Source organism: Leptopilina heterotoma, unplaced genomic scaffold, assembly GCF_015476425.1.
Source record: "Leptopilina heterotoma isolate Lh14 unplaced genomic scaffold, ASM1547642v1 Lhet_23, whole genome shotgun sequence".
In the NCBI taxonomy this organism is placed as follows: domain Eukaryota; kingdom Metazoa; phylum Arthropoda; class Insecta; order Hymenoptera; family Figitidae; genus Leptopilina; species Leptopilina heterotoma.
The window spans coordinates 1,010,208-1,030,412 of record NW_025110948.1 but is presented as its reverse complement, the minus strand read 5'-3'; the positions used below and the strand labels follow the sequence as shown (position 1 = coordinate 1,030,412).

At 28.8% G+C, this 20,205-nt stretch overlaps 1 protein-coding gene across 1 annotated transcript in view; it reads right to left on the bottom strand.

The window, feature by feature from the left end:
• LOC122502475 overlaps positions 1-14,979 on the bottom strand; it is a 156,980-nt gene extending 142,001 nt beyond the window's left edge. The window contains exons 1-2 of the mRNA XM_043612550.1: positions 14,612-14,979; positions 10,514-11,033 (exon numbers count right to left, since the gene is read on the bottom strand). Coding sequence (XP_043468485.1) covers positions 10,514-11,033; positions 14,612-14,952 — 861 coding nt within the window. The 5' untranslated portion in view covers positions 14,953-14,979. The remainder of the gene's footprint in view (positions 1-10,513; positions 11,034-14,611) is intronic.
• Positions 14,980-20,205: the final 5,226 nt, after the last annotated feature.

Genomic DNA, 20,205 nt, shown 5'->3' with positions numbered 1-20,205 from the left:
ATTTTTTAATTAAGCAATTTTCTTTTTGAGAGATAAAATTCATCTGACTATTCAAACTATGTGGTTTGGTATATACGCGAGTATTATTTTATTTTTTACCATATTATTGTGTTTTGGAACCAGTGTAGTAACTAAGTGGGTCGTTGATATTTCTTTCTAAATATTGTTATTAGACAAACTTATATTTTTTTTACAGGAAAATATTTTTGATTTCAATTTTTAGAAAAAGATTTATAGGAACTAGAAAAATCATAAAGCGCTAAGCGAGTTTTTTTGTATAATGTTATTGCTAGGATATTCAGCAACATCTTAGCAGCAATTCAAGTCATCAACTGCTAATAAAAATTGTGAGAATTACAAAAAAAAGTTAAACGAACTTTTTCTGCTAATTTCGATTGCCTGTTAGCGTACGTATTCAGGATATTGTAAGGTCCGACTCCTACTACAACTTTAAAGATTTCCAAATGCCAAAAATTAGGAAGAAATAAATTAATAATTATTTTTTCACAAAATTTTAATTGTCTGATAGCGTTCGGGTGAGGGTGTTACTACTTAAAAATTAAAATAAAATTCCCTATTCTTCAGAATTCTGTAGGGCTCGGTCCCTACTAAAACTTTGGTAATTTTCAGACGATTATAATTATTAAATTTGGAAGAAATAAATTTTTATTTTCTTTTTTACCAAATTTTTATTGACTGATGGCGTACGGGTGGACCTGCTACTACTTAAAAATTAAAATAAAATTCTCTATTTTTCAGGATTGTTTAGGTCTCGGTCCCTACTAAAACGCTGGTAATTTTCAGACAATTTTAATTACTAAATTTGGAATAAATAAATTTTTATTTTCGTTATTACTACATTTTGATTGTCTGATGGCATTCGGGTGAGGGTGCTACTACTTAAAAATTGAAATAAAATTCTCTATTTTTCAGGATTTCTTAGGTCTCCGTCCTTACTAAAACTCTGGTAATTTTCAGACAATTTTAATTATTAAATTTGGAAAAAATAAATTTTTATTTTCGTTTTTACTAAATTTTGATTGTCTGATGGCGTTCGGGTGAAGGTGCTCCTACTTAAAAATTAAAATAAAATTCCCTATTTTCCAGGATTGTGTAGAGCTGGGTCCCTACTAGCACTCTAGTAATTTTCAGACAATTTTAATTATTAAATTTGGAAAAAATAAATTTTTATTTTCGTTTTTATCAAATTTTGATTGTCTGATGGCGTTCAGGTGAAGGTGCTACTACTTAAAAATTGAAATAAAATTCTCTATTCTTCAGGATTCTGTAGGGCTCGGTCCCTACTAAAACTTTGGAAATTTTCAGACAATTTTAATTATTAAATTTGGAAAAAATAAATTTTTATTTTCGTTTTTACTAAATTTTGATTGTCTGAAGGCGTTCGGGTGAAGGTGCTCCTACTTAAAAATTAAAATAAAATTCTCTATTCTTCAGGATTCTGTAGGGCTCGGTCCCTACTAAAACTTTGGAAATTTTCAGACGATTATAATTATTAAATTTGGAATAAATAAATTTTTATTTTCGTTTTTACTAAATTTTAATTGTCTGATGGCGTACGGGTGGACCTGCTACTACTTAAAAATTGAAATAAAATTCTCTATTCTTCAGGATTCTGTAGGGCTCGGTCCCTACTAAAACTTTGGAAATTTTCAGACGATTATATATATTAAATTTAGAAAAAATAAATTTTTATTTTCTTTTATATCAATTTTGATTGTCTGATGGCGTACGGGTGGACCTGCTACTACTTAAAAATTGAAATAAAATTCTCTTTTCTTCTGGATACTGTAGGGCTCGGTCCCTACTAAAACTTTGGTAATTTTCAGACGATTATAATTATTAAATTTGGAAAAAATAAATTTTTATTTTCTTTTTTACTAAATTTTGATTGTCTGATGGCGTTCGGGTGAGGGTGCTACTACTTAAAAATTGAAATAAAATTCTCTATTCTTCAGGATTGTTTAGGTCTCGGTCCCTACTAAAACTTTGGTAATTTTCAGACGATTATATATATTAAATTTAGAAAAAATAAATTTTTATTTTCTTTTATATCAATTTTGATTGTCTGATGGCGTACGGGTAGACCTGCTACTACTTAAAAATTGAAATAAAATTCTCTATTTTTCAGGATTGTTTAGGTTTCGGTCCCTACTAAAACTCTGGTAATTTTCAGACAATTTTAATTATTAAATTTGGAAAAAATAAATTTTTATTTTCTTTTTTACCAAATTTTGATTGTCTGATGGCGTACGGGTGGACCTGCTACTACTTAAAAATTGAAATAAAATTCTCTATTTTTCAGGATTGTTTAGGTCTCGGTCCCTACTAAAACTCTGGTAATTTTCAGACAATTTTAATTATTTAATTTGGAAAAAATAAATTTTTATTTTCGTTTTTACTAAATTTTGATTGTCTGATAGCGTTCGGGTGAAGGTGCTCCTACTTAAAAATTAAAATAAAATTCCCTATTTTCCAGGATTGTGTAGAGCTGGTTCCCTACTAGCACTCTAGTAATTTTCAGACAATTTTAATTATTAAATTTGGAAAAAATAAATTTTTATTTTCGTTTTTACTAAATTTTAATTGTCTGATGGCGTACGGGTGGACCTGCTACTACTTAAAAATTGAAATAAAATTCTCTATTCTTCAGGATTCTGTAGAACTCGGTCCCTACTAAAACTTTGGAAATTTTTAGACGATTATAATTATTAAATTTGGAATAAATAAATTTTTATTTTCGTTTTTACTAAATTTTGATTGTCTGATGGCGTTCAGGTGAAGGTGCTACTACTCAAAAATTGAAATAAAATTCTCTATTCTTCAGGATTCTGTAGGGCTCGGTCCCTACTAAAACTTTGGTAATTTTCAGACGATTATAATTATTAAATTTAGAAAAAATAAATTTTTATTTTCTTTTTTACCAAATTTTGATTGTCTGATGGCGTACGGGTGGACCTGCTACTACTTAAAAATTGAAATAAAATTCTCTATTTTTCAGGATTGTTTAGGTCTCGGTCCCTACTAAAACTCTGGTAATTTTCAGACAATTTTAATTATTTAATTTGGAAAAAATAAATTTTTATTTTCGTTTTTACTAAATTTTGATTGTCTGATGGCGTACGGGTGGACCTGCTACTACTTAAAAATTGAAATAAAATTCTCTATTTTTCAGGATTGTTTAGGTCTCGGTCCCTACTAAAACTCTGGTAATTTTCAGACAATTTTAATTATTAAATTTAGAAAAAATAAATTTTTATTTTCTTTTTTACCAAATTTTGATTGTCTGATGGCGTACGGGTGGACCTGCTACTACTTAAAAATTGAAATAAAATTCTCTATTTTTCAGGATTGTGTAGGGCTAAATCCCTACTAGAACTCTGGTAATTTTCAGACAATTTTAATTATTAAATTTAAAAAAAATAAATTTTTATTTTCGTTTTTATCAAATTTTGATTGTCTGATGGCGTTCAGGTGAAGGTGCTACTACTTAAAAATTGAAATAAAATTCTCTATTCTTCAGGATTCTGTAGGGCTTGGTTCCTACTAAAACTTTGGTAATTTTCAGACGATTATAATTATTAAATTTGAAATAAATAAATTTTTATTTTCTTTTTTACCAAATTTTGATTGTCTGATGGCGTACGGGTGGACCTGCTACTACTTAAAAATTGAAATAAAATTCTCTATTTTTCAGGATTGTTTAGGTCTCCGTCCTTACTAAAACTCTGGTAATTTTCAGACAATTTTAATTATTAAATTTGGAAAAAATAAATTTTTATTTTCGTTTTTACTAAATTTTGATTGTCTGATAGCGTTCGGGTGAAGGTGCTCCTACTTAAAAATTAAAATAAAATTCCCTTTTTTCCAGGATTGTGTAGAGCTGGTTCCCTACTAGCACTCTAGTAATTTTCAGACAATTTTAATTATTAAATTTGGAAAAAATAAATTTTTATTTTCGTTTTTACTAAATTTTAATTGTCTGATGGCGTACGGGTGGACCTGCTACTACTTAAAAATTGAAATAAAATTCTCTATTCTTCAGGATTCTGTAGAACTCGGTCCCTACTAAAACTTTGGAAATTTTTAGACGATTATAATTATTAAATTTGGAATAAATAAATTTTTATTTTCGTTTATACTAAATTTTGATTGTCTGATGGCGTTCAGGTGAAGGTGCTACTACTCAAAAATTGAAATAAAATTCTCTATTCTTCAGGATTCTGTAGGGCTCGGTCCCTACTAAAACTTTGGTAATTTTCAGACGATTATAATTATTAAATTTAGAAAAAATAAATTTTTATTTTCTTTTTTACCAAATTTTGATTGTCTGATGGCGTACGGGTGGACCTGCTACTACTTAAAAATTGAAATAAAATTCTCTATTTTTCAGGATTGTTTAGGTCTCGGTCCCTACTAAAACTCTGGTAATTTTCAGACAATTTTAATTATTAAATTTGGAAAAAATAAATTTTTATTTTCGTTTTTACTAAATTTTGATTGTCTGATGGCGTTCGGGTGAAGGTGCTACTACTTAAAAATTGAAATAAAATTCTCTATTCTTCAGGATTCTGTAGGGCTCGGTCCCTACTAGAACTCTAGTAATTTTCAGACGTTTAAAAATATTAAATTTGGAATAAATAAATTTTTATTTTCGGTTTTACTAAATTTTGATTGTCTGATGGCGTACGGGTGGACCTGCTACTACTTAAAAATTGAAATAAAATTCTCTATTTTTCAGGATTGTTTAAATTTCGGTCCTTACTAAAACTCTGGTAATTTTCAGACAATTTTAATTATTAAATTTGGAAAAAATAAATTTTTATTTTCTTTTTTACTAAATTTTGATTGTCTGATGGCGTTCGGGTGAAGGTGCTACTACTTAAAAATTGAAATAAAATTCTCTATTCTTCAGGATTCTGTAGGGCTCGGTCCCTACTAGAACTCTAGTAATTTTCACACGTTTAAAAATATTAAATTTAGAAAAAATAAATTTTTATTTTCCTTTTTACCAAATTTTGATTGTCTGATGGCGTACGGGTGAGGGTGCTACTACTTAAAAATTAAAATAAAATTCCCTATTTTTCAGGATTGTTTAGGTCTCGGTCCCTACTAAAACTTTGGTAATTTTCAGAGGATTATAATTATTAAATTTAGAAAAAATAAATTTTTATTTTCTTTTTTACCAAATTTTGATTGTCTGATGACGTACGGGTGGACCTGCTACTACTTAAAAATTGAAATAAAATTCTCTATTTTTCAGGATTGTTTAGGTCTCGGTCCCTACTAAAACTCTGGTAATTTTCAGACAATTTTAATTATTAAATATGGAAAAAATAAATTTTTATTTTCGTTTTTACTAAATTTTGATTGTCTGATGGCGTTCGGGTGAGGGTGATACTACTTAAAAATTGAAATAAAATTCTTTATTCTTTAGGGTTGTGTAGGTCTCGGTCCCTACTAGAACTCTGGTAATTTACAGACAATTTTAATTATTAAATTTGGAAAAAATAAATTTTTATTTTCTTTTTTACCAAATTTTGATTGTCTGATGACGTACGGGTGGACCTGCTACTACTTAAAAATTGAAATAAAATTCTCTATTTTTCAGGATTGTTTAGGTCTCGGTCCCTACTAAATTTCTGGTAATTTTCAGACAATTTTAATTATTAAATTTGGAAAAAATAAATTTTTATTTTCTTTTTTACCAAATTTTAATTGTCTGATGGCGTACGGGTGAGGGTGCTACTACTTAAAAATTGAAATAAAATTCTCTATTTTTCAGGATTGCTTAGGTCTCGAACCCTACTAAAACATTGGTAATTTTCAGACGATTATAATTATTAAATTTAGAAAAAATAAATTTTTATTTTCTTTTAATTACCAAATTTTGATTGTCTGATGGCGTACGGGTGGACCTGCTACTACTTAAAAAATAAAATAAAATTCTCTATTCTTCAGGATTCTATAGGGCTCGGTCCCTACTAGAACTCTAGTAATTTTCACACGTTTAAAAATATTAAATTTGGAATAAATAAATTTTTATTTTCGTTTTTACTAAATTTTGATTGTCTGATGGCGTTCAGGTGAAGGTGCTACTACTTAAAAATTGAAATAAAATTCTCTATTCTTCAGGATTCTGTAGGGCTCGGTCCCTACTAAAACATTGGTAATTTTCAGACGATTATAATTATTAAATTTAGAAAAAATAAATTTTTATTTTCCTTTTTACCAAATTTTGATTGTCTGATGGCGTACGGGTGAGGGTGCTACTACTTAAAAATTAAAATAAAATTCCCTATTTTTCAGGATTGTTTAGGTCTCGGTCACTACTAGAACTCTGATAATTTTCAGACAATTTTAATTATTAAATTTGGAGAAAATAAATTTTTATTTTCGTTTTTATCAAATTTTGATTGTCTGATGGCGTTCGGGTGAGGGTGCTACTACTTAAAAATTGAAATAAAATTCTTTATTCTTTAGGATTGTGTAGGTCTCGGTCCTTCTAAAACTCTGGTAATTTTTAGACAATTTTAATTATTAAATTTGGAAAAAATAAATTTTTATTTTCTTTTTTACCAAATTTTGATTGTCTGATGGCGTACGGGTGGACCTGATACTACTTAAAAATTGAAATAAAATTCTCTATTCTTTCGGATTCTTTAGGGCTCGGTCCCTACTAGAACTCTAGTAATCTTCACACGTTTAAAAATATTAAATTTGGAATAAATAAATTTTTATTTTCGTTTTTACTAAATTTTGATTGTCTGATGGCGTTCGGGTGAAGGTGCTACTACTTAAAAATTGAAATAAAATTCTTTATTCTTCAGGATTGTGTAGGTCTCGGTCCCTACTAAAACTCTGGTAATTTTCAGACAATTTTAATTATTAAATATGGAAAAAATAAATTTTTATTTTCGTTTTTACTAAATTTTGATTGTCTGATGGCGTTCGGGTGAGGGTGATACTACTTAAAAATTGAAATAAAATTCTTTATTCTTTAGGGTTGTGTAGGTCTCGGTCCCTACTAGAACTCTGGTAATTTACAGACAATTTTAATTATTAAATTTGGAAAAAATAAATTTTTATTTTCTTTTTTACCAAATTTTGATTGTCTGATGGCGTACGGGTGGACCTGATACTACTTAAAAATTGAAATAAAATTCTCTATTCTTTCGGATTCTTTAGGGCTCGGTCCCTACTAGAACTCTAGTAATCTTCACACGTTTAAAAATATTAAATTTGGAATAAATAAATTTTTATTTTCGTTTTTACTAAATTTTGATTGTCTGATGGCGTTCGGGTGAAGGTGCTACTACTTAAAAATTGAAATAAAATTCTTTATTCTTCAGGATTGTGTAGGTCTCGGTCCCTACTAAAACTCTGGTAATTTTTAGACAATTTTAATTATTAAATTTGGAAGAAATAAATTTTTATTTTCTTTTTTACCAAATTTTGATTGACTTATGGCGTTCGGGTGAAGGTGCTACTATTTAAAAATTGAAATAAAATTCTCTATTCTTTAGGATTGTGTAGGGCTCGGTCCCTACTAAAACTTTGGTAATTTTCAGACGATTATAATTATTAAATTTGGAAGAAATAAATTTCTCTTTTCGTTTTTACCAAATTTTGATTGTCTGATTGCGTTCGGGTGGACCTGTTACTACTTAAAAGTTGAAATAAAATTCTCTTTTTTTCATTATCCTGTAAGGATCGATCCCTATTAAAACTCAGGTGATTTCCAAATGACAGAAATTGAAATAATTAGAAGAAATAAATTTTTAATGTGTTTTTATCCAAATTTTGATTGTCTGATAACATACGGGTCGATCTGCTACTACTTAAAGTTACAATAAAATATTGTATCGTTTAAGATATTGTTTAGCAACATCCTAGCTACATGTTAGGTTGTTACCAGCTGATAAAGTTACTTTAGTACCTTTTTTTACGACATTGGGGTTTTTCGGATACGTTGCATGCTAGAAATGTGTAGCATAAGATTCTAACTGTAGACTTGATTACTAATGCAGAATACAATAGACAGTGAATCATATTGGCCAAAAGCGACCCCTGTGGACGCCCTCGAGAGAGGTTAAGGGCGGTCAATAATCCCAACGCTCGTCAATGTAGAGAGGTTGGTGGCCCAGTGACAGTTTACGACACACCCTCCTACAGCCCACCCGCTTTATAGGACTCTGCATTTTTACTATTTAATCCTTTGCTGTTTCCAACACTTTAAAATTCCTCTAGACTAATGTACCTATTCCTTACTCTAACTTCGTGACTTTGGGAAAGTATCAAATTGATCGTTAACTAAATGAAAAAGTTAACGACAGTCCTGTTTTTTAATACTTTGATTTTTCTGTTCGATTTTATGAAAGTAGTAAGTACGTCTTAGAAATATTTTCTGAAAGTTTTAAGTAAATGCCGTGAATAGTTTGGGAGATATTTTACAATTAGTGAAGTACTCTCTGACAGGTTGAAAATGAAACGCTTTTTTTCTGCTTCTTCTTCTTCAAAAATAATTCTGTGGGAATTGAACCGGGTTTAATCTTTTGATATTTCCGTTATGCCTGATATAAAATTAGCGTCGATAAGCAACGAATGTTTCAAACTAATCGAAATTGTTTTTTATATTACAGATGAGTTAAGTGTCGAAAGTTGATTGCAATATAATAAATGTTGAATCTTTTAATGTCAACATTGCCCAGAAAAGTTAAATGATATTTTTAGACATCGTCGAAAATACCCGACAATAGACAATCTATTTAAGAAGTTATATTTCAATTTTTGGACAAATCGGTTGAAAATTGTTTGAGTTATGATGTTCGTCGCTCGGAAAATGGTCGTTTCGAGAAAAAAGCGAAAGAAAAAATTACTCAATGGTGTCATAATTGAAAACTTTTTCAAACCTACTCATTAATCTGCTATTTCTAGAGCATACTATTCATCTCCTAAAATATAATAAATGTCCTTAGTTTTCTTTTTGTCGCGAACCCTTTTTTATTCTCTGTCATCTTTTGTAGATGTCTGCTCTCTCAAGTTGGGGATCGTAATTCTTATCCCTACATTTTTTCAACTATTTTGCTAATTGATGGCTTTGAATACTCTTCTGGATGATATAAATTTTAAAATAAATCAAATAAATCGGGTTCAAACAGTTTGTACAGTTGCCAACAGTTGACACGAAATATACATCACTGATGACCAAGTTGTTGCAATAGAAAGCTATTGATGGCAAATACCGCAAATACTGACGACCAAATTGTTGTTATTGAAAGCAATTGAAGAGAGTGTGTCAAATTGCAATCAGTGCGATAGTAAACTAATGTCCTAGCATTTCAGCGCGATAGATGAAATTTTGCATCGCGAATTCGAAAAGTCATTGAATTACTATATCACTACTGGATGATCAAATTTTATGCTCATACCCTGGAATACCCTAAGGCTAAAAGAGTTAACAAGTTAAAGGGAGATTTCATTATCTTTCGGTTTTTACAATTTTCTAGCTCACATCTAAGTTTAACTTTTCTCAGAGCACTTAGAATGGCCCCTAACTTTTGCGTTTGCAGGTTGACGTCTATTAGGAGTACTCACATTTGCCTATGGTCATTTGGAAGAGAAAAACTTCAGAAAACCTTTTTTCGAAGTTGAAAACAAAAAAAAGGTTCCGAAGTTTTAAAAAACTGCTCTGAGTGTGTTTTTTAGTAGATCAAGCAAAACAAGAGCATTTTCTGGTAGAATAAAATAAATCCGAATAGCTAAGAAAAAACCATTAAAATACATCACAAGAGTGCGTTACGTAGGAACCATTAGTTTCCATGCGCGCCTCGATTAGAGTCAAGAGAGTTCTAGGTCTTATTTGCGAATTATCCGCTAGACTTCGCATCAAACGGTCAATAACCACTATGCTCTCGAACTATTCTACCTCTATTTGTACCATTTATATATATATATATGAAAGTTCTAAATCACTTTTCTACAGAACATCTAAAATAGAATCGCAGTATTATTGAAAACTCCGTCAGTGGATTTTGAAAGGAAATGATTAGTGGTTCTATTCAACTTAAAATGAAAAATAGAAGTGTATCTCAAATAAGTTGCATTATCTCGTGGAAAACTATCTTATCTGAAAGTTAAATTGATATGACGGAATATTTCTTATCTAATCTGCATGGAAACAGTTTGTTGCAAAATTAGATAATTACTGTTATGTCTATAACTAACCCTATTCGTCGATTACCAAAAAATATCCAGATGGAAAAGTTAACGTTAGCTAATGATATTAATGTTAGACTAATGTTAGGATTGTTAGGCTAACGTTAATCTAACAATATTTTTTGGTCACTAACGTTAGATTAACGTTAACCAAACATTAGTCTAAAGTTACCCTAACGTTAGTTAACATCAGTATCATTAGCCAACGTTAACTAATGTTAACTTTTCCACCTATAGGTATGGATATAAAATTTATTCAGTTAAAAAAACCACTGACCTGTTTTCGAATTGGAGTGGGACATTCATCTTTATTCCTTTCGAAGCGCTCGAATTTAAAACTATTGCTGCGATAAAGTTCGTTGTCACTTTGCTGCCTTCGACACAATCTTCTTGTTAAAGCTCGAGGCTTGCACGGTGCACATTCTGACGCCAGTTCCCAATGTAAATGCAACATTGCAAGTTCGGCGGTGCATCTGGCCATTGCACAACCAGCACGTCTCACACGACATTTCACACGTTTTATTCTACCCTCAACTGGCTTATGAGGACATGGTTGTGAGGGACAATCGCAAGATCGACGAGGACGACGTGTTTTTATTGTATGACAACATGGTCTTGCCTCGCACTCACAATCTTCATCAATATGAGGGCAATTTGTTTTATCAGGACATTCACAAGAATTCAATGGATTTATAATTCTCACTACTGGATTCAATGGTAGCATAGACGAAAGTCCCTGAGGACGACGTCTTGTGCTTGATGACATATGACGACATGGACGCTCCGTGCAGTCGCATCTGAAATTTTTATGTTGATATTTTTACTTAATTTTTTGAATCTTATTTTTTGAAGAAACAAAATTCACCTAGATCGTAAATTGTGGAATTATAATAAAGTTTAAACCAACTTGTAATGTACTTTATAAAGTTTGCAAATAATTTAAATTCCAATCAGATGATTATTTTACGGAAATTTTTATAATTCTTTGAAAAGAAGTTTTCACGGTTCTTAAGAAATTGTTTTAATATTACTTTTATACATTTAGTACTAGAATTTACTCGAGGTAAATAACCTTTACTTGATTCGTTAAACTTTTTCTCTACCATAAACTTCGTTAATTAAAAGACGATAAAATCCTCATTTATATACAATTCCAATGAGATAAGTAACTAACATCTAGATGTATAATTCTATATTTCAATTGTCATTAATTTTTAAAATTCACTGACAAAATTTTTTTTACAATGTAAGGACTCACACAGTGAAGGAAAGGGTAAAAGAAATGTTGAAAGAGTTTGATAAGTAGTAATTTTAACCGATTTACAATTTTTTTTTTTTTGTTAATTTGAACTTTGATAAATTCCGAAGAACTACAGTCCGATTTTAAAAGAAATAATTTGTCATTTTGTCTTTTCAGTTGAAAGTTAAAAAACACTAAATTTTTATACTTATTGAGGTAAATTTGCTTAATTTGTTAATATTTTCTAAAAAAAAATTACTTGCAATGAATAACAATCTTCAACTATCAAATTGTTATAAACAAAGTAATAAAAAAATTTATAAACAAATTCAAAAAGAAGATTTAATCACAACCAAATGATCAATTGGAGGATTTCGGCGTCGCTGATTACGAATCAGATGTCAGTTATTAAAAATCCAAAATGGCGGATCCAAGATGACGGACCAAAAGTGATAAAACAGATATAATCTTATAAAAATCATTACTTAGGGCTCAAAACAGTGAAAATTTTTAAAAATACTTAATATATGTATATATTATAAATATATAAATGAAAATATACTTAAAATATTTAAAAAATTCTTCGTTCATCAATTATTTTAAATAATTTTCGAAAAAGTTCTTTGACCTTTTTTAAATCCATTTGTTTACGGTATTCAATTTTACGAAATTTCAATTATTCGTAAAATTCTTCAATTAAATATAGATTAGAAAATAAAATCTTTAAATAATTATAAAAAAAATCCGCAATTAAATTTTTTCAAAAAAATTCATTTCAAATAAATAATTTATTAAATAAGTGAATGTTTCTTAAAATTCAATTCTCATAAAGAATTTTATCAACAAATTTTCAAATAATTTGAATTCCTTTGACGTATTTTAATAAAAATTTTTAGAATAATTACATTTTTCGAGAAATTTAATTAAAATTCTATTAAAAATAATTGAAATTCTGCGATAAGTTTTGTTATTTATGAAAATAATTGAGTTCCTAAAAAGAATTTTAGTATTTACGAAAATAATTTAATCTTTGTAAAAATTTTATTATTTATGAAAATAATTGAATGATTGCGAAGAAGTTTATAAAAAAGAATTTGTAAATAATTGAATTCCTGTGAAATTTTTATTATTTTATGAAAATAATTAACTATTTGAGTAGAATTTTATCAAATTTTGTTTAAATAGTTGAATTCTTTTTGGAAAATGTTTAAAAATAATTGAAATTTTGCCAAGAATTGAATAAAATTTTTTTAAAATAATTGAATTTCAGAAAAAAATGTTAATATATTTTTAAAGATAATTTCAATTTTGACGAAAATTTTTTGTTAATTTTTGAACGTAATTGAATTTCTGCAGTTATTTGTAACTTTTCGAAAAGTTCTTTGAAATTTCTAATTGAATTCATTCAAAATTGAAACTTTAAAATTTCAATACTTTTAAGATTCAATTATTATCTAGAGTATTAACTAAAATTCGTTTTTAAATCAATTTTTATCAACAAATTTATACAGAATTCAATTATTTAAATAAAAATTTTCTTTTTTGGATAATTGAATATTTCTTAAAATTCAATTCTCATAAAGAACTTTATCAACAAATTTTTAAATAATTAAATTCGTTGGAAGAATTTTAATACAATTTTTAAGAATAATTACATTTTTTGAGAAATTAGATTAAAATTGTATTAAAAATAATTAAAATTCTGCAATGAGTTTTATTATTTACGAAAATAATTGAATTATTGCGAAGAAATTTATTTAAAAAATGGTAAATAATTGAATTCCTGTGAAATTTTTATTATTTTATGAAAATAATTAAATGTTTGAATACGAATTTAATATCTGTTTTTCAAAATCCAAAATGGCGGATCCAAGATGGCGGATCAAAAGTGATAAAACCGATTTAATCTCACCGAAATCATTACTCAAGGGTTTTCGTGGCCGCTGATTACGAATCTAATGTGAGTTTTTTAAAATCGAAAATGGCGGATCTAAGATGGCGGAACAAAATTGATAAAACAGATTTAACCTCACCAATATCATTACTCGAGGATTTTATGAATAGAATGTCATTACCTTAATAAGTTTGAAAGTTTTTTATTAACTTTTAACTAAGAAAAGGAAACTAACAAATTATTTTTTTCAAAATCAGACTAGACAAAGTTTTTCAGAAGTTATTAAGCTTCCAATTGAAGAAAAAAAATTTGAAATCGGTTAAAAATTACGATCTGTGGAATTTTTTGAACATTTTTTCACTCTCTTTCCTCTCTGTGTGTCCAAATCATGTACGGAATTTAGAATGGATCTAGGATGACCTGAAGATATCTCATGAGGTCAATGGGACATCTTGGGAATTTTTAAATGAGATCAAAGTTTGTCATAATCATTTGTATAAGAATCAAATTTAATACCTGTCTAGCAAATAAGTGACAGAAACTCAATAATGAATCTAACTAAAAAAAAACTATTTTTAAAGCTGTTGTGTTGTGAAAACAAGATGCATTTTTTGTTATAAGGATCACCCTGGACCATTTTTATTCTTTTTTATAAATGAACATATTTATTTCTTATATTAGCTTTAATTTATCTTGTGATTTTTGTTTTTTGACCGTATTAATTAATTTTTAGAGTAATGAGAAGGCCTCCCAGTGTGCACGTACTGGAACAATTCTGGAACCGTTCTAGAACTATTCTTTTTTCCATTAACTGTTCTAGAACAATTCTAGAACGTGCACACTGGGCTAGATACGGTACTAGTTTATTACTAATTTATTAAAGTACTAATTTTTATTAGTAGTTATAGTTAATTTATATTTATGATGATGATGTTAAAGTTTTTCAATCTGTAAACATTGTTTCTTTACGACAAACTAAAAAAATATTTTTAGTTATAGATAATTTATATTTATGATGATGATGTTAAAGTTTTTCAATCTGTAAACATTGTTTCTTGACGACAAACTAAAAAAAAAAATATTTTCTTTTGAAATCTCTCTCCTTATCGCATTTCATCATACACGGTAGGGAAGCCTTTAATTCGCTAATAATGATTCAAGGGAATTGGGGTCGCAAACGAAGGAGTAAAATAAAGGGTGAGAAGAGTGAGAAGGTTGCTTTGAGGAAAGGGTTTGTTTACCTTCTGACCCGGCGCGAAACAGTAACCCGGGAAGCGTGGGGACAGGGTTGGGAATCCGGTGGACAGTCGCAGCTAGAGGGAGGTCGCTGAGTTCTTCGAACCCTTATCAAAACTGGGTGCACGGGACATGGCTGCACTTGACATCCACAAACAATAGTCTGTGGTCCCCTTGATTTGCGTGCAGCAGCACTACCACCTCCTCCGCCACCACCACCGCCACGTTTGGCTCTTTGGTCCACGTGCAACTGACACGGCTGCGTGGGACATCCACAACGTCCCACAGCGCCGCTACCACCAGCACGACGCCCAGCACCCTGTACTCTTCTCCACACGCGCTCCATTCAACGACCTGCGTGCAACTGAAAACTGCACACCCCACACCACCCGCTTTACTTGATTCACCATTCGGATTTTCTCGGTTGTCCTCGACTTATTTCGGCTATTTGGAAGCTAAATTCCTTCGCGAACAGGATCGAATTTTGATAGCAGATGCGCAATCATCATTTTTGCCCATATACGAATAAAGGACGAACACAAATTCGTCCTATTCTAGAGATACAAACGGTTTTTTTTGTCACTGTATTTCGAGTACTTTATCCCATTACGAATGCATTCTTTTGTTATTGAGTGGTGCTTTTGAATCACTTAGCAACCATTCATCCATTTTAACACATAAAGTATCTCTCTTTAAATCAAGTTTTTTCATCGGTAAATAATTCTTTTTTGGAAAATACAATACTTTCCAGGATTCGTCACTAAAATTGACGATTATTATCTTTAGTTTTTATGGAATTGTTCCGGTCTTTCAAGTATTTAATTACGCTCCAGAATAAACTTTTGTAAAACAATATAACAAGGACTCGATTTTTGTAAAACTCAAAAGAATCTATAAATCCTGAAGAAGGATCTTCGACACTTTTCCACAGCTGACAAGGGACGTCAGCCTATTAGAAGGGGAGCATTTATTACGATCGACTTCGTGACTAAATATCCCTTCGTGATAGCAACATATAATAAGACAAAAAAGGGAAAATATTATAAATTCAAATTAACAATATTAGATTTTGAATCAAATGAGCAACAGTCGTTTAGATATTCGTAAATCAAACAAAATTCTTACCATAATTCCCGACAATAATGTATTTTGTTGTAACAAAATTCTCTTGATCCTTGACGTTGATTCGTGACTTATATGAAAGAGTTTAAATATTTAAAAGCACGAAAAAATTTTAGAAGGTTGATTTTGAAAATTTTTATTTTTTTTCTCATGTCTATTTTGATATGAATTGTTACCTTGATAACGATTCTGATTTTTATTGTAATTTGAATTTTCTTTCCATCGATTTTGATTCTGTCGATAATAATTTTGAGTGAATTGATTCTGCGCATTTTGTTAACGATTATAATTGTCCGAACTACTCCTTGAATTGTTTTGACAATTGACAGAGTTTGAAAAATGTGTACTAATTTTAAATCTGATATCTTCATTCCAAAATCGATTAATAAATTTATCTTTAAAATGACCAAAGTGATCATCTTTTTTAACTAAATTCCACCACTCTTTAGCAATTCCATCTAAACATGCTTGAATTACACATTTAATTTCAGAATTTAAAATATCATTGAATGTTATATAATCTTGCAATTCTCTCAAAAATACCATTGAACGTTATCTTGAATACTTCCGGAATAGTTTGGTAATGGATACAACAAAAAATGTTCTATTGTGTATTACTAAAATTTTATAAGTGAAAATAATGAAAGAAATAAATGAGAAATTGTATTAAGAAAAGTGAATTTAAGACATAGCAGTGAATTACGATAAATCGATAATGAATTACGATAAATCACTTTTAATACAATTGCTCTTCATTTGAACACTTATTTACTGTTGATCCAAACGAACCAACAAAAATTCGTTGTAATTTTTGCCGCAATTGAAATAGAGAAATTATTGATGCATTTAACACTGCTCTTCGAAATTGCAATATATTTGCACAAACATATCACATGATATACAAAAGAAATCGAAAGAATAACCCAAAATACCTAATACAGAAACTGCACCTGAGATGAGATTATTAATTCCATTAAAGCCAGAAATGGACAGTGGACGTTACAATTTGCAGAGGGACTTCAAAACCTTTACATTAACAGAAGACATATGAATTATATCTAGAGAAACGGAATTTGCAAATTAGTGTATTGTCTGTTGGAAACGGTACTATAAGGGATGGTGACAATAACATACTGAAACCACAACAGTGTACAAACGGCAGATATTGTTAACAATATGTTTGGAGAATTAACTATGTAATAGTCGAAAATACGGTACTTTAGAGTCTTTAGGACAAATGTAACTATATTGTCGGCAGGAAATGTCGATATGTCCCACAGACAACAGAATTATTACAAACACTCTGTTTCTTCTGATAAAGTTCGCATATCTTTAATCAATGAATGTAATGAAAAGTGTGAATGTTTCCAAAGTTGATTAAGGGCCAGTTTCACAAACTCCGATTAAAAGTTAATCAACGATTAAAGTCAATTTAACCGCCCATGATTGGTCGGCTAAGGATTTAATCATTGATTAACTTTTAATCGGAGTTGGTGGAACTGGCCCTAAGTTTAAAATTTAAATTGACAATTTAATGATTTTACTTCTTGTAGCATAAACTTTTTACTTGTAAACGTTGTCTAAAATCACCATCAATCCAGCTATATTTTAAAGAACACATCACTAAAACTGTTGCATCAGCCTCAAAAGCTCTCGACTTTCTCTTCAGATCCACAAAATCGTTAATAACCAGCCAACTTTAATCACTCTATTCAATTCTTTTGTAGATTCGCGTATACTACTTCTACAACCGCCAATCCACTTTTTGATAAATACAAAAGACAAGTCTACACTTGACTACACTATCTACTCAATAGTCAAGATAGATAGATTTTTTTTACGTCTCAAAAGGAGATCAGTACTAGTATGTTAAATGTTTGCCTGATTTATTTACAAAGCGAAGGACATTGAACTAAGTAAACTAAGGGAAGCTTAGTTTTCCTTGAAGCTAAGGAAACTAATGTTTTAAGATTAGGAGATAATTTATCCTTTAATTATTTTTCACATAGTACAACTCTCGACGAAATTGGCAGGTGAGCAGTCTATCTAGAGAATAGGATATAACTCCACTGAAAGCAGAATTATTCCTTAGTTTCAAGAATGAAGAATGTTAAATAAAGAAACGAGTGGTTTTATACTTAAAAATCTAATTTACTGGAACTGTTTTACACGGTCTAACGAAAATTAACCAGATTCTTGAAAACCGGTCGTTAGTTGGTGGGCGCAATCGGTTAGTAGAAGTTCGACAATCAAAAGGCAGTTGATCACCAAGAAAGCGACAAAGGTTGGAGATTAATTGGTAGACGTTTGGCAATCGTCAGTATAGTCAAAGTAAGATAATAGTTGGCAGCCCTCGAAAGCAGGGTTCCACAGTTCCAAGGGTGGGTAAAGGGCTTCAAAAGAAGGGTTACGGGTTTTAGTGGGTCGAGGCTGGTAGTAGGTCGCCAGCTTATTAAACAATTTTCATTATATTTATTTTGTTTCATATTTTCCTTTTTTTATTATACCAACCCCACATAACCTTGGAGTACGGAATCCAAAGTATCTGTAGCCAGATTTCTCAAAATTCCCTAATAAGCAAAAAAAAAAAAGATGATAGTTGGCAGATGGTTGACAGACAATTGTCAGGTATGAAAATTGATTGGATCACTGTTGGTAGTTGATTAGCAGACAAACGTCAAGTTGGCAGTTGTTGGATCAGCCATTTTGAATTTTTAAATTCTGACTTCGGATTAAAAAATCTGTTATTATTATTCTATTGTTTTATTTATATTTTTAATTGTTTTTAATTTATTTTGAATTATATATTTTTTATTTATTTTGAAATATACATTTTAATTTATTTTGAAACATACATTTTAATTTATTTTGAAACATACATTTTAAAATCAAATAATATAAAAATTAGCGTTTCTGTTTATATTCAAATCAATAAATAATTATTCTCGTACAAGTTAATTTCCCCATTGACTATCTTAACCCAAATCAGGTTCATTATCAAAATTGAATGAAAATAAAGAAATTAAAAGAAGACGGCAAAAGGCATCTGTCATGGAAATTTTAAACTTCATTAAAAAAAAATAATATCTAATAATAAATAATAATAAATTTTTTATTAAAATGTATGCTACAATTATTACATAAATTATTCTATATAAAAAATAAAAGAACAATAGAAAATAATTAAAAAGCAATTATATCGTTGCGTGTAGAATCTAATATTTCTAAAATGGTAAAATTAATTTTAATATTTTATTTTCTGATACCTTTTCGATAACAAAGAACTGACTTGAACCTACGTATAATTCTTTTTCTTTTTTGTTATTGAAAATAATATTTCCTTTTAATAACTAGAAATTTGTCAAGGTTCGTCACTTTTGGATTAATGAGAATTTAAAAAGAACAAAGAATAAAAAAGTTGGAGGCAAGATGATAATCATAAAATGCCAAACAGAAGTTAATTTATAAAATCTTTATATTATAAATAGTCAAGGACTATTGTACTCTATTTTAGGCGCAATATTTCTACTTTCGTGTAATGTTCTAAAACTTAGAAGTAAAAAAAAATGTTGAAAGAAAACTTTCTTATTTAAAATATTTACTTTGTATAATTGAAAAATGTTTTTCAAGTAATAGTACTTAAAAATTATAATTCATTAAAAAATTTACCACAAACAGTAGTTGTTTCTAAAAGTATGCTCTCTTTTTAATATTTATCCTACGCTTTTATTAAAAAAACTATCAATTAAAATTAAACCACAGAAAACATAGTAGAAAAAATAAATCTTTTTACAATTTAAATAAACATGAATTGATAATATCTGACATGATTGCAATGCATATATATATTGATTAATTGAAAATTAATTCTTAAAAAAATGATGTAATTCCTCATTTATTACGTAAAAAAAAAAGGAATAGATATTAACACTTTAGCAATGTATTGACATTAATAAATTGCACTAATTGTAAAAATAGACGTTTCATTTTGTTTAAATTGCTTCAATTATTTTTAACAGTCGAATCATGTCTTGGAAATCTCTCTTATATACTTTTTGTCTTTGTCAGTGTATAGAAAATAATCATAGTGTAAAATCAAAGTCTTTGAAAATGATGAAAAGGAAATTGTTCATTTCAACTATATACTCCTACATAAACCTCTCTTCGTCTGCAACAATTCTAAAATTATTTTAATATTAAAATAAAAATAAATAATATAAAATAAAAAAATAATAAAAAAAAAATAAATAAATAAATAAAAAATAAAAAAATAAATAAAAAATAATAATAATAAAAAAAAATAATAAATAAAATAATAATTATAATAATAATTATTATTAATAATAATAATATAAATAAAATAATAATAATAAATAATATTAAATAATATTAAATAATATTAAATTATTTATAATTATTATTATGAGACCTTAAAAGAACGTTCTTACACTAAAAAAAAAATTATTTGATTCAATTA